Below are 15717 nucleotides of genomic sequence, written 5' to 3' on the forward strand. Positions count from 1 at the left end.
CATATCCAACAGACAGCTGTATTGGGTTTTAATATGAAAGTTTACCTCCTCCAGGACTCTTTCTGCGTGCCGCTGACATCCCAGCAGAGCAGGTCAACACTATAGTGAGTGACAGGTGATCCACCATCATTTTTGGGAGCCTTCCATGTGAGGGTCACTGTGCCCTTCCTCACACCCTCGATCTTAAGCCTGGTTGGAGGATCTGGAGGATCTGAAAGCACAGGCAACAAATTCAAATGCAAATCCATATAGCAGCGGCTTAAACAGAGTGCTGACGCACGGATGGGATCTCTGGCTACGGTTCCCTCAGTGGTTTCCACATATGGCCCCAAACCAAATCGATTCTCGGCACGGATGCGGAACAGGTAATCTTCACCTTCAATCAAGTCTGGAACCACCAGAGACTGCGCAGCACAGGATGGATTCACCTGAGTGGATGCGATCAGGGTAGAAGAAATTGAGATGAGCTCAGTTTGTGTTGTTTTCTCAAGGTTTTTTTAGATTCTGCATCAGGGTCCGTAAAAAGAGCCAATTCACCACTCATTCCTTATAGTTAAGATAAGACAAGATAACACACACTGTTACTTTAGATGTGCCTCACCTTGGTCCAGGCTTTGCCCACCACAGTCTTCTTCTCAATGAAGTAGCTCTTCACCCTCTCTCCTCCATCACTCTCTGGAGGTTTCCAGGTGAGTCGGCAAGTACCTCTGGTCATATCGCTCACTTTCAGGTCTCGAGGAGGTCCTGGAAGGTCTATAGTCCCATTGAACAATGACATTTCATGACATTTTAAGTTAGAAAGTGTGGTTTAATAGTGAAAATGTAATATTACTTGAGTGACTTATATTACACACCGAGAACGTTGACTCGCACTTTGACTACTTTGTGTCCGGCGGGGCTCTCTGCATTGATGATGTAGCGGCCACCATGGTTCATTTTGCTCTCAGGAATGATGACCAGGGAGGTCGAGTCGGTGGAGTGAATCTACAGTGAGGAATTTTCAATCACAGGCTCGCAATGCCTATTACTTCCGATTTTGCTTGTGTTCATAAACAAAATTACTCTGTAGTCAGTGTAATTTTACCTCTGAGTCAATGGGAAGTGTGTGAAGTTCATTTTTCTTCTCAGTCTCAGCTTTTCCTTCGAAAGTCCAGGTGACTTTAGGCACTGGGCGCCCGGTGATGGTGGCGAGGATCTTGATGGTGGTTCCAGCCCTGCAATTCAGCAGGTCATGCGCGCTCACATCCAGAGACACTGTCGGCTCAACTAAAGGACAGACACAGTGAAGGTTTGAAACAGCTTTGCATGTTAATAGAATTGGGAAAACAAGTGACACAATCCTCACCTAGGATGTCCTGAACCTGGATGTCAGCAGTCTTGGCAGGCTCAGAATTGCCTGCAGCATTCACAGCATAGATCCTGAACTTGCACTTCTTGCCCTCTTTAAGGTCAGGGATGATTATCTCAGTGGATGGGTGGAGTTTGTCAGCAGGATTCACCCTTCTCCAATCAGGGGACCCTTCCTCATGGACCTCAATGATGTAACCCTTGACAGGGCTTCCACCATCCCTGTCTGGGGGACTCCACCTGAGTGTGACGCTGTTCTTGGTCTTGTCTTTGACCTCAGGGGATCCAGGCGCAGTAGGAGGACCTGAGGACCAGAAAAGATCAAGATTTCATTGTGTGGAACAAATCCAACTTCAGTGCTATGGAAACTAACCTAAACTACAGCCTGTTTCTAAATCACAAAATTAAATAACTTTCCACCTTCAGTTAGTCAAAAAAATTCAACAATGGGGTGCGAAAGGTCATGACTCACTGCATGGATCCACAGCAAAGCGGCAGTCTGTGGACTCGCTGGGTGGCCCCACCCCTGCAGCATTGCTTGCCGCCACCCTAAATTGGTATTCTGTTCCTTCGATGAGCTTGAGTACAGTGTACTGCAGAGCCTTCACTGCTGGTTTGGTGACTGGGCACCGATTAACGCGCCCCCAGTACACAGCTCCACGTTCCCTCTTCTCTAGCCAGTAACCTTGAATGGTAGAGCCGCCGTTGTCTAGCGGAGGATCCCAGGTCAGAGTCATTGTGTTTGATGTGGCAGCAATGATCTTGGGGTTGCGTGGCGGTCCAGGGAGGCCAAATGGATCCTTCAGTTCTACTTTCTCTGAGTCACAGCCATCACTGACACCATATTTGTTCTCCGCCCTGATTCTGAATTGGTAGTTACCATTTAAATTCAGTTTGTAGACCTAAAAAGTGGACAGATGCCAAACCGTAAGTGTATGTACAATAGAAGAGCTCACATTACTACGCTCGGTCTTCCATCAGGTCACTGTGCATGCATCTGAATTCACCCCATATCGACGATCAATGAGGTTGGAGGTCACTGCCTCAAAGTCCGATTTCTTCTTGCTGGCATCCCTGCGTTCAACCACATAGTTGGTGATCTCACTGCCTCCGTTGTCTTCTGGGGCATCCCAGGTCAAGTAGCACGAGTCCACCTTGATGTCAGAGACCACGATGTTCCTTGGGGGAAGAGGGTGGTCTATAAACAAGAGGACATCAGGTTAGACAAGTGACATTCTTCATTAAGCAGTTCCTGCCTCTGAAAATGTTCGTACCAAGGATTTCCACGCAGATGACGTGCTGAGATTTGCCATAGCTGTTTTCGGCTAGAAGTTTGTAATTGCCTTTGTCCTGTCTGATGGTTTCTGGCATGGAAATCGTTGTCCTCAGTGTCGTGCGATTGACCTAATAATTGAAGAGATGGCAAACGACATCCAGTGTCAGTAAACTCACCTTCCATAGGTAACATGAAAAATCCTACAGTCAATATCGGAAGTGTACAAAAAGGAGCAAAATTTTCCCTATAGAAAGAATCACTTCTTACCTCCTCAGTTTCCAATGTAATCTTCTCTTTGTCACATTTGTCCATCACCTCATTGTCCTTCATCCACGTGATTGTCGGAAGAGGAAGTCCTGTTACCTCAGCTGGAATGTCAATGGCAGAGCCTTTCTTCACAATGATCGCATTACTCTTGAAGTACTTTAGAATTGTAATAATTGGTGGAACTGTGAAATAAAAAGGTGACACTTTTAATTCATTGCACCAGTAGTTGCGTTTCAAATGTCAAAACGTTTCACAATTGATTTGGTGACGTACTTTCATCATCCTGAATCTTGGCTGTGATGGGTTTGGACGGAACTCCATCCCCGACTTCACTCACAGCTTTGACTCGGAACTCGTATTCCTGGTTCTCTGACAAGTTCTCAATTGTACCACAGCACTTTCTAAAGATCTTGCGGTTAGCCACTTCAAACTCGCTGCTGTCAGATCGCATCTTCTCCACGTAGTAACCGATGATGGGGCTGCCACCGTCACTGCGTGGTGGCTGCCAGGCCAGCGTGACGGTGTTCTTGCTTCTGTCAGTGTAGTGCAGCTTCTCAGGAGCAGACGGTGTACCTGTAGGGAGACGTCAGAATAGGAGTTTCCGTCATAATTATAGAGTTGTTGTAAGTCGTTTCATTTGCCTCAACATGGAAAATTCGGCAGCACCTTTGGCATCTTCAGCTAGAATGGGCCCAAGGTCCGCTGGAGTTCCATCTCCATACTTATTTCGGGCAATGACCCTAAAATCGTACTCCTCGCCTGCCAGCAGTCCCTGGACACCACACTTGCAGGACGCCACCTCAATGGGTTGGCGGAAGAGCTTCATCTTGGCATCCTTTCTTTGGACCTCATAGCCAATTATGTCACTGCCACCGTTGTCCAGCGGATCAGACCAGGTAAGGGTGATGTTCTTCTTGGTCACTGTCACAGTCTTCAAGTCAGTGACAGGCCCGGGGACGTCTGCACAATTTTTTTCCCCCAAAAGAATATACGTAAATAAGGAAGATACATCCAGCAGTCAGGCAAACATCAGAAAAAAATAGTACAAGCTGCATTCTAAAGACATTTTCTCATCAAATGAATGACACTAACCCATGACATCCACTTTGGTTTCAGCAGCCTTAGTCCCGCTGCTGTTGGTGCCTGAAATCTGGTACTTGCCATGATCTGCCCTTACTGCCTTCTTGATGAAGAGACTGCTGTTCTTGCCATCCGTCTCCACAATCATTCTCTCCTTATCAATGTCAGCATCATCTTTGGCCCACTTGACCTCAGGCTGTGGCCGGCCAATCACCATGGCAGGAAGCTTCAGCGACTCGCCGGCCATGATGATCACGCCGTTCTTCACAGAGATGTCAAAGTCAACAGCGGGAGGTTCTGAAGCCCACAGAAAATGAGAAATTATATTTTTAAGAAGAAAAACAGATTTCTCACTGGTATACATAAGCTCTGCCTTGTGCATATACCTTGAGGCTCCCTAACAGTAACGGGTTCTGTGACTCCGGGAGCTCCTGGACCTGCATCATTGACGGCAATGATTCTAATGTAGTAATCGGTTCCTTCAGTCAGACCTGTGACGCTGTAAGTCAGCTCCTTGCACCGAAACTCTGTGCTGCGAGTCCAGTTCTTCTCCCCGGCCACCACCTGATATCACAAGGAGAGGTTTCAGCGTTGAATGGCTCATGTGTCAGGAATCACCCAAAATAGTTAACTGTCATTGTTTGTCAATTAGCAGCTACATGTAAAACAAAGCAACATCAGGATCATAACCTTCTCAACATGGTAGCCCAGGATGTCCCCTCCTCCGTTGTACAAAGGCGGCTTCCACGCCACGATGACCGAGTCTTTCCCGGTGTCCACGATCCATGGTGTTGGGGGACCAGGAGGCACTGTAGTGGCAGTGGGGATTGTGGTGAATACAGTCAGGTGGTTTCCATGCAGGAGATAATGAATCAGAATCAGAATCAGAATCATCTTTATTTGCTAAGTATGTCCAAAACACACAAGGAATTTGGAATACATGGTTTACAGCTACAAAGTATGTTGAATATGGTTTTACTGCTAATAAGGGCTTAATTAAATTTTGTGCTGCTGGCATCGAACCTAAATTTACGATCTTATAACTCTCACTCCCTGTAAAACAAAAACAATATTTTCTGGTACATCAAAAATGTTATGATTCACAAACAATCCATAACAGGGCTATGGATATGGGGTTAGTTGCGGGTGGCTGCTACTCCCATGGTTGGGTTACTTACGGATGGCATCCATAGCAACAATGCGATCCGTGGGCTCACTGAAAGGTCCGGGCCCCGCCAGGTTCTCGGCACACACCCTGAAGATGTATGTTAGTCCTTCCATCAGCCCGCAAGCTTTCACCTCTAGAGAGTTGAGGAGAACGCGGTTGACACGAGTCCAATGTTTGCTGTTCACTTCCTTCCTCTCAATCCAGTAGCCCAGAATGGGACTGCCGTTGTCCTTTGGCTCATGCCAAGAGATGTGTGCAGAGCTTGCCGTCACTTCGTGAACTCTCGGGGTGTTGGGTGCATCAGGAGAATCTGATGGGAAAGTGGTGCCAGAGTTAGACTAAAGATCTGGTATGATCAATTGGTATAATTTCTTAACTAGGTAAAAGTTCATCATCAATTTTTATGATTCTATACTAGTAAATCAGCTTGTTTGTTTTTGTTCATTCAATATATGTTGACTTTCTATTGTAAATATTAAAAGTAGCTGTGTGACAAGTGGCTGCGACTTTTGTGGAATTAAAAAAAATATATGGAATGAACACTTTAAAGGCCTCTGAAATCCATCTATCCATCCATCCATTTTCTGTACCACTTATCCTCACTAGGGTTGTGGGCGGGCTGGAGCCTATCCCAGCTATCTTTGGGCAAGAGGCGGGGTACACCCTGAACTAGTCGCCAGCCAATCGCTGGCCTCTAAAATCCTCTATCGTAAATAAATTGAAGAAAAAACTATTTATTACTAAAACACATGACCTATTCCCCTGCCCACAATGCTCTTCTCACAGAATAAGTTTCCATTTGTGCTATTGAAGTTGAGTTTTTACGGCAAGAAACAATTTGAAACGTCACGGTAATTTTGACACGTCGACTTGAAGAACCTCTCCCTTGGAATTTTGGCCCGTGTGACTTTATTAGTGGATATATTTAACCGAAATGTGTCAGCTAGTCGGAGAAGGGGTTCCGCGAGTAACAGACAAAACGAAACCCTAAAAACAAAACCTAATCCTGACCCTAAGGAGATACATTGAGAAATAAGTTATACTGTTTTACTCTAATGTTACGGCCTTTTGGACCAGATTTCCTCGAGGCGATATATCATATCATCCCCCAAAAGGCCATTTTTTCAGACACAAAAAACTACATTTTTCCAGAACTCATCATCTGATTTTTTAAATTCTTTGTGTGTTGTACTCAGGTTGAAGTGGCTATTCCAACCATCCATCTATTCTCTGTACCATTTATCCTCACTAGGGTTGCGGGTGTGCTGATGCCTATCCCAGCTAACTTTGGCCGAGAGGCGGGGTACACCCTGAAATGGTTGCCAGCAAATCATAGCCATTCCAACTAGACTCTGCATTTTGACAGACTGTCATTGTTGGGAAATCTGGTCACGTTGCTAATGAAAGCTTTGATTATCTTTTAAAAGTCGTATTTAATGAGCTCACCAAACTGGTTCTTGGCCACCAGTGCTTCAGAGATGAATGGCGGTCCGCATCCAAATTTGTTCTCGGCAGTAACTCTGAAGATGTACTCCTTCCCTTCGATCAGCTTGGTGACGGGGAAGCTGGTACCCTTCAAGGTGGAGGTAATGGTGATCCAGCCAATGTCATCTTTCTTGTTATCTTTTTTCTCCAGGATATAGTTCAGAATCTCACTGCCGCCATCATCTTCAGGAGACTCCCAGTTGCACACCACTGAGGTGTTCCTGATGTCATCAAAGGTAAAGTTGATAGGCGGACCGGGTTTGTCTGTAGCACAAAAGATTCCAGATGTTAGAACTAACAAAAAATTCCAAGATGACTGTTTTCATTTCAGTCCGGTCTGAACCAGTGCCAGAACCAAAAACTGGTCCAGGGCTCTAGACTAACGTTTTGCAGTGGTTGCACCAACTTTTTTTCTTCAGTGCACCAGCACAAAAGTTAGGTGAACCCACATTTTCGACTGACTGTATAGCATTCAACACAGCAGTTTTAAAGGGTCACTCTTTTTTTAAAAAAAGATAGCTGCCTGTCTTTTTAGGCACTATTGAGTGGGTAATGATTAACTAACAAGGTGGTCAACATTACGTTCTTTATTTGAAGCACAATTCCATAAGACAGATACAATAACTTACTGAAACGTGTTGGTGCTTAAAGTGCTCCATGTCATAGTTGTTTATGACTTTCGGACGAATCAGGCCTTAAATTAACATTCTTCACGAATAAGTTGTCAATTGTTCTTTTCATCTTATCATCCACAGCTACTTCCCATTTAAATCTGATGGGCCTAGGCCGCTCACCTAGTCCTGTCACTATAACACAGTTTTTAGGATGATATATTTTCCCAGAAACTATAGTATTGTTGATGTAGTTTTTTTTATGCTGCTGATGCAATGATATTGGAGCATAATTATTCAACTACATCCTTTTTAAGAGCAATTAACTTTTCATTGCCAAGAATATTAAAAAACTGTTATTGACATCTAGAACAATAAAAAATATATTAGAGGAGATTCAAAATATATAAATAAAAGAGACATAGGCTCTCTACAAAAATTGCACTTAAACAAATTGCATGTAAACAAATATTAAACATTTGGCACAGAGGTATAGTCGTTAATACCTTAACAGGCAAATATATGGCCAATCAAGTTCCTAGTTGGTTAAGAAAACAATGCAAAGTAACAACATTAATAACAGCACAATAAGAATCAGAATCAGAATCAGAATCATCTTTATTTGCCTAGTATGTCCAAAACACACAAGGAATTTGTCTCCGGTAGTTGGAGCCGCTCTAGTACAACAGACAGTCAATTTACAGAAGTAGATCAAAGCAACCCGTTTAGCGTCAAGATTCATAATGCCAAAAGTCTACAACATTTCTTAAACACAGCTTTTTTCAACATGTTGAATGACTGCATTTCTTTTGTTGTAAAGCGAATAACGCTATACTGTATATGTGAGCGTGTGCAATATATAGACCCGTTCGAAAAAAGTTTCATATCATGGAAAAGTTTATTTATTTCCATAATTCCATTCAAAAAGTTAAACTTGCATAGATTATAGATTCAGGGCCCACAATTTAAACAATTTCAAGTATTTATTTGTTAATTTTTACATCATTTGGGCTTCCAGCTCATAAAACCCACAAAATCAGGAATTCAAAAAAATTTAATACTGAAGAAATCACCATATACTTCTCAGTTTTTGGAGAAAAAAAGAAAATATATTAGGGTCACATTAAATCAATCAAAATATGGTACTTTCAAAATAATGTGTCAATCTTCAATATTTGCGTTAATCACTGCCAAAATGCACCGTGGCATTGAGGCAATTAGCCTATGGCATCGCCTGTGAGTTATGGAAGCCCAGATTTCCTTGATGCTTGCTGTCAGTTCTTCTTTGTTTTTGGGTCTGGTGCCCCTCATTTTCCTCTTGATAATACCCCATAGATTCTCAATGGGGTTTAGATCCGGGTCCGAGTTGGCTGGCCAGTCAAGCAGTGTGATGGCATGGGCATCGAACCAGGTTTTGGTGCTTCTGGCAGTATGGGCAGGGGCCAGGTCCTGCTGGAAGGTGAAATCTCCATCTCCATACAGATCCTCAGCAGAAGGAATCATCAAGTGCTCTAAAACATTCTGGTACATTGTCGCAGTGACCTTGGATTTAAAAAAGCAGAGTTACCAACACCTGCACTAGACATTGCACCTCAAATCATGACTGACTGTGGATATTTCACACTGGACCTCAAGCAGCTTTGGTTCTGATCTTCACCCGTCTTCCACCAAACCCTTGGACTTTGATTCCCGAATGAAAGGCACACTTTACTCTCATCAGAAAAGAGGACCTCAGACGACTGGCCAACAGTCCGGTCCTTCTTCTCCTTGACCCAGTTGAGACGCTTCCTACGTTGGCTCAGGCTAAGAAGTGGCTTGACCAGAGGAACCAGACACCGGATGCGTCTGAATGTGGTGGTTTTTGAAGCTGTGACTCGCTCCTCATTCCACTCTTTCTGGATCTCTGCTAGATTCTTGAATCTTCTCTTTTTGATAATCTGATGAAGCCCACCGTCATCTCTTTTCCTGGTGCATCTTCTGCCACATTTTGTCCTTCCACTAGACTTTCCATTGATATGCTTCGACACAGCACTATGTGAACAGCCAGCCTCCTTAGCTATGAACTTTTGTGGCTTACTCAGCCTATGGAGGGTATCAATGATGGTCTTCTGGCCAGTTGTCAAGTCTGCAGTCTTTCCCATATTGAACCCAACTGAGACAATTGAACCAAATTGAAGCAATTTAATGAGACCTGGGGAAACCTGTGCAGGTGCGTTCAGTTTAGTAGATGATTAGTGTCTGACACTCACTTTAAAACATTTATGGTCTGCATAATTTGGGCTGATTTCTGCACAGTATTCTAATTTTTTGAATTCCTGATTTTGTGGATTTTATGAGCTGGAAGCCCAAATAATGTAAAAATAAACACATTCTTGAAATTGATTAAATTGGGGGCCCTGAATGTATAATCTATGAAAGTTAAACTTATTGAATGCAATAATGAAAATAAACTTTTCCAAGATATTGAATTTTTTTTGGAAAAGATCTGCACACTGTCAATGTCCATATTTGCATTGTTGAGCAAAAGCTACCTTAAAGTGGCTCTAAACAGATATCTAAACACATTATGTTTCAAGATGAGTGCTGAAAACATGGTAAGACATAACAATATCGTGCTGAATTGTTGAGCTATAGCTTAAGCATCTTTTTCACCATTTGAAGTTTCTTGATTTTGTGGGCAGGGCTAAAACACAGCTGGGGCGTATACTTTCTAGCCAAAGTTCCCTCCCCCACTATGTAAGGACATAATTTCGTTTGGCTCCTTCTGTTGTGAGTTAGCTGTGCTTAGCTTCCATAACAAGGCCCATTTTCCACTCCAGCTTGCAGTTTGTAAATGGTAAATGGCCTGCACTTATACAGCGCTTTATCTATCCTATAACAGTGCACAAAGTGCTTTACAAAGCCTCACATTCACCCATTCACACACACATTCATACACCAATGGATGATAACGATGGCTACACCCCAAAAATGCACCTTTCATGGATGCCTCAATTTACAGAACGGCTCGGTGATGTTTTTTAAGCTCCCAAAAAATGAGAAAATAAAAAAAGCGATGGATTGACTTTTTAAAGACACGCAGATGGCGAGCTAAACATCAACACCACCGGTCGACGATGCAATGCGCATTTTACGACGGATTGTTTTGTAAACCTTCACCAGAGACAACCTGGCTTGGTGGGTAACTTGATACTAGTTAATGGGGCAGTGCCAACTGTCTAACTACCCGGGCTTCCTCTTACCGTGCCGCTGTCGTCAGGTGCCGTGTCCAGCTGTGACATTGTCACCGACAATGAGGGTAAGTTGACTTGTGTGCTTAGTTTTATGAGTATAGTCCACAATATCTATCCAATTTTGAAGTTGAGCCTCCTAACGTGATTTTACATTGTAAATAAATCACTCCCTCAGTATGTTTGATTCCTTCTGGCGCATCCATTCGACACGCCCACAGCCTCTGTGAGCTGAGCGGTGGTCCATATTATTCAAGTTTTGAAACCTGATTTTATATACCGAGCATTTATTATTTTTTTTATTCATACATTTTTTTGCAGTCTTGTTAACATTACTTTTCTCTGTGATGTGCCAAATTTACATACTATTTTTGGGGCCGGTTTAGTGCCACTTTAATTGCAAGCTGACAGGAAATGGATGGGATGGTTGGGTTTTGTTTTGTTGCGTCGCCAGATTTTGTTGTGACTTCATACAAATTCGACACCAGGTCCTTGATGTTGGCGGGTTCATCTGGCTTGAATCCAAAATGTTCCCACACCGTCGCTGTGGCATTAGGTTTTGGAACTAATTAAATTTTTACCGCTCAACTTTCTTTAATTGTACAGCTAAAGGTTACCCATCGGAAAACTTAGCTTTGACTGCGCTAAGCAGCGCTCTCCATCTGACTGCAGCACATTTCAAACGTACACACACGCAGACGTAAATTAATATCTGGACCACAGGCAATCAAAGTCGGGTGCCGCCCTTCACTATCTGATTGGTTTAGACTACGATGTCACAGAGATTTTTTTTCCCCCCTCGAATGGCTGGAGTGCACTGTTGTGACATTTTTTTAGACACACCGCTGAGAAATGAGGTTGCACGGTTGCATTCCAGAGCCCTGTAGTCAACGTGGTAAATGCCATCTCGAAACCTTTTTTTTTTTTCCCATTTTTGAGATGACATTTACCACGTTGACAGTCAAAAGTAAAAGGTATGGTATAGTGTCAAAGGTAAAACTTACCAAGGACGTTGACGACACAGGAGGCGGTGGCAATGCCGTGAGTGTTCTCCACCTGGATGGTGAAGTAGCCGTGGTCTGCTCTGATCGCCTCTCGGATCATCAGTGCGGAGTGACCCTTCCTTGTCTGGTCCAAACCGAGGCGCTCACGCAGTGGCGTCACAAACTCTTCCTTGGGTTCGAAAAGCTGGGAGATGGAAAAATCCAACCCTGAATACCCCACAGACAGTGGTTTAAACATAATTTACTGCTGTTACAAAACCAACCTCAGCCTTGGTCTTCTTCTTCTTAACCAGTGGTACTACCTTCTTGGTGGGCTCTTTGGTGACATCTTCATTGTTCCTCATCCAGGTGACTTTGGGGTAAGGCGAGCCTGAGATGTTCGCATCGATGCGAATCTCTTCACCCTTCTTAATGCACAAACCAGACTGCACATAGGCATGCAGGGTGACCGTAGGTTTTTCTGAAAAAGCACAAGGGAATATCACGTACTAATCTAAAACTAAAGTCTCCTGCAGCCATTATGAAAAATTTAGTTGTAATATAACACGGTGATCCAATCACTCTGTACAAACATCCGACACATACATCAAGTAAAAGTGGAACTGTTTGTGAAACTGTCTGTCATACCAACGGGGTCAACAGCCCTGATGGGTTGCGTGCTTCGAGACGGTTCACTGATTCCAGCGGCGTTCTCGGCTCGGACCCTGAACTGATATTCCATTTCCTCCTTTAGACCTGTCACCACATATGAGAGACCAGGGACCAAGCTTGGGGTAACCCTCTCATAGCGGTCGCCATCCTTCTCAATCTTCTCCACGATGTAGCCTTCAATGGGGCAGCCACCATCGTAATCGGGAGCTTTCCAAGTGATGGTGATGGATTTGGATGTTGGCTCTTGGGCCTCCACTAGGATCGGTGGATCTGGTTTCTCTGTAAAGTGTATGACTCTTTAATTCTACTTTGCACATCCATCATCAACCAAGTAGACTGCCAGGAGATTAACTTACGCTTGAGCTCCTCTGTGATGACAGGGTTTCGCAACTCCAGATATACTCCAGCGCCCACCTTGTTGACAGCCTTGACCCGGAAGTAGTACTCACAGTTAACATACAGATCTTTGACCATGCAGTCTAGAACATTCTCTCCTGACATGACAGGCATGTAGGTCTTCTTGGAGGCCTCGCGACGCTCCAGCGTATAACTAACAACCGGTGTGCCGCCATCATTCGTGGGTGCTTCCCAGCTGATCTTGCAGGAGTTCTTTGTGGCATCACTGGATCGGATGTCTTTACACTGACCAGGGAGCCCTGTACGAGATCATGAAGAGACAGACGCATATCAGAATGGCATTCATGGCCAAACACGATTCTCCAATTGGAAAAAGTTAATTCCTCAAGTGTCCTCTCCCTCTCCACTAATGATACTTCCATTCTTATTCATACTCTTCTCACATCCCATCTTGATTACCGCAATTTATTGGCTTACCGCATTTGTAATTGGTCAGAAAATGCCACTCGCATTCTCATAAGATCCCCTCACACAAGTCACGTCACACCCCGTAGACAGGAATGTCACTGGCTGCTTCCTATATAAGATCCTGTTCCTGTGTTCCAAATCCATTCAAAACCTGATCCCTCAGTATCTCACCAACCTCCTCCACATGAAGAGACCCATCCGTTTTCATCTGTTCACCTTCTACCTCCCACCATCTGATCACCACGGCGGTGTTGAGAGCCTTCAGCGACTTAGCTCCCCACCTTTGGAACACACTCCCGCCTGACATTAAAAATTCAGACTCTCTTACCACATTCAAATCATTACTTAAAACAAACCTTTTTAAATTGGTGTATTCATTTGGTTTGGTTATAACTATCTTAAATTTGTGTGAGATTGGTCCTTTTTGTATCTCCAGTATTATATTGTTCTTTTAATTCTGTAACGTGAGCTCGAGTATCAATGGAAGGCGCCCAAAATAAAATGTATTATAAGTCTTATGAAGTAAAATAGACACAGCAACATACCGATAACTTTGACATTGATGCTTCCACTGGCGGTCCCCAGGCTGTTTTTGAGGGTGATGGCATAGACGCCGGCATCAGAATGTGTGCATCTGAGCAGCTCCAGGTGAGCACTGTTCATCTCCACTGTCGTGGAGAGCCGCTCGTCTTTCTTGCATTCCACCGTGTCCTTCTGCCACACCATCTGTGGCGTCGGAATGCCCTTGTATGGAACTTTCAGGTGCAGCTTCTCTCCCTCGATCACCACCACATCCTGTGTGTCCATATCCATGGCTGGGGCACCTTGAGATAAAATGACCAGACAATAGTAGTTGAGTACTCTCTTTAGTTATATAGTTACACGCCCTTCTGAAGCTCTGGTAAAACTTACAGTCTGGATCCTTGGTAAAGACCTTGTCAGACATCTCAGAGGGATTGCTTACGCCGATGGCGTTAACAGCACGAACCCTGATAACATACTTCTTCTCTGGTTTGATCCCGTCATCAATATTAAACTTAAGGTCTTTGATGGGTCTATTGTTGACCCTGAGCCACTTCAGCTCTGGACGAGCCTCGGCCACCTCCACGTGGTAGCCGGTAATTGGGGAACCGCCATCCTTGGCTGGCGGCTTCCACGAGACATTGATGTGCTCCCTGCTGCTATCCGGGACGGTCACCTCCAAGGGAGGAGATGGTGCACCTGAAAAAAAAGGCCACCTGGGTTTCAGAACATATCTAGTCTTCTAGATTCTACTACTGAGCCTCATACATTGACCCCAAATGTGACTTACTGGTTGGATCCTCGATGGTAAGGATCTCAGTGGGTTCGCTGGGTTCTCCAACTCCAGCCTCGTTCTCCGCCCGCACTTGGAACTGCACCTCTGAGCCCTCGTCCACATCAGTCACCTTGAACTGAGTTTGTTTGTCTGGAGTCTTGCAGCACTTCAACCAACGAGTTCCCAGTTTGTCCTTCTTCTCTATCACATACCTGAGAGGTTGCAAGCAATATTACCAACAAGACAACAAGATTTCCCTGCACTGAATGGCATTTTTCAGTCTACAAAGTATTGTGTAATCTACATCACTTCACAGGTCTACGATCTTACTTGGTGATGGGTCTTCCACCGTGACTCTTCGGAGCTTCCCATTTCAACTCCACATGTCTCTTGGTGACCTCCACTATGGTCAGCGCATAAGGAGGTCCAGGAGTAGCTGCAGAGAAATTCCACTGACGTTAGTGTTTGCTTATAAGGCACATGCATTTTTGATAGACTGAATGACAAACAAATTGTGTCAAACAAGAGATCACTCAGAACTAACTGAATGTGTCTTTGGCAAGCACAGCATCCTCCAGCTCGCAGAACTCGCCCAAGCCTACTGCATTTTCTGCAGCCACACGGAACACATACAGCGAGCCTTCATTGAGCGGTGCCACTGTGTATTTGAGCTCCTTGACGGTGGTGTCGACAGTCTGCCAAGCCTTCCGCCGCACATCCCTCTTCTCCACCACATAGTTGGTGATGGGTGAGCCTCCGTCACTGCTGGGCGCCTGCCATTTGAGATCAGCGTTGATCTTGGTGATGTTGGCCACATCCAGCCACTGAGGTGCAGATGGGGGGTCTGTCGCATGGGAACAGGAAGAGGTTGAGACTGCTGTTAATTTTCAACTATGAGATGGATCTTTACAAAGGAATATACTTCATAAAATGCTCAAGTAGAGTCAGATTGGTACATTGATCTAAGAGTGCCAAAAACACATAGAATGAAATACAGGCGGAGATTATTTTAACTCAACAGCTGAGACAAAAAAGCTGGTTCATCCCAAGGACGCAATTCCAAAAAGCAAACTCAGCAATGTTGTTTATGCAGTACAGTAGAGAGGTATGCAATCACCTCTAAATTAGAGAGACCAAGCAACCCCTACACAAATGCATGGCACAACATAGGAGGGAAGCCTCTTCTGTTTCTGAATCAGCAGTCATTTACATCTCCAAAAGAAGCGACATTCCTTAGAGGGCAGCAGTATCCAAATTGTGGACAGAGAGGACCGCTGCTTTGAAAGAGGTGTTAAAGAATCCATAAATGTCAAACTAGAGAGGCCAAACTAAGTGGTTTGGGGGGGGGGGGGGGGGGGGGGGGTTATGCCTTCAAAAACAATGTCACGATATCTCTCCCCCAAAGATTGTCGCATTCCATGGGAAAAGTGGCCACTGACAAGGCATTTTGCCACCAGGCAGTTGAATGATTGGTTG

General features: G+C 44.4%; 1 protein-coding gene across 3 annotated transcripts in view; it reads right to left on the reverse strand.

The window, feature by feature from the left end:
• Nucleotides 1-15717, reverse strand: part of ttn.1 (titin, tandem duplicate 1) — a 192266-nt gene that overhangs the window by 68671 nt on the left and 107878 nt on the right. For all 3 annotated transcript variants that reach the window (XM_061692804.1, XM_061692802.1, XM_061692803.1), the window contains 26 exons: nt 14786-15085; nt 14572-14677; nt 14257-14453; nt 13857-14165; nt 13490-13768; nt 12476-12775; nt 12096-12398; nt 11732-11928; nt 11469-11652; nt 6585-6887; nt 5149-5448; nt 4661-4779; nt 4357-4534; nt 3983-4267; nt 3557-3850; nt 3164-3463; nt 2891-3072; nt 2622-2751; nt 2355-2545; nt 1820-2249; nt 1346-1651; nt 1085-1266; nt 855-984; nt 602-753; nt 281-428; nt 46-211 (listed from right to left, as the gene is read on the reverse strand). In XM_061692804.1, the coding sequence (XP_061548788.1) occupies nt 46-211; nt 281-428; nt 602-753; nt 855-984; nt 1085-1266; nt 1346-1651; nt 1820-2249; nt 2355-2545; nt 2622-2751; nt 2891-3072; nt 3164-3463; nt 3557-3850; nt 3983-4267; nt 4357-4534; nt 4661-4779; nt 5149-5448; nt 6585-6887; nt 11469-11652; nt 11732-11928; nt 12096-12398; nt 12476-12775; nt 13490-13768; nt 13857-14165; nt 14257-14453; nt 14572-14677; nt 14786-15085 (5971 nt within the window). The remainder of the gene's footprint in view (nt 1-45; nt 212-280; nt 429-601; nt 754-854; nt 985-1084; nt 1267-1345; nt 1652-1819; nt 2250-2354; nt 2546-2621; nt 2752-2890; nt 3073-3163; nt 3464-3556; nt 3851-3982; nt 4268-4356; nt 4535-4660; nt 4780-5148; nt 5449-6584; nt 6888-11468; nt 11653-11731; nt 11929-12095; nt 12399-12475; nt 12776-13489; nt 13769-13856; nt 14166-14256; nt 14454-14571; nt 14678-14785; nt 15086-15717) is intronic.

Source organism: Phycodurus eques, chromosome 12, assembly GCF_024500275.1.
Source record: "Phycodurus eques isolate BA_2022a chromosome 12, UOR_Pequ_1.1, whole genome shotgun sequence".
NCBI classification, from domain to species: Eukaryota; Metazoa; Chordata; class Actinopteri; order Syngnathiformes; family Syngnathidae; genus Phycodurus; species Phycodurus eques.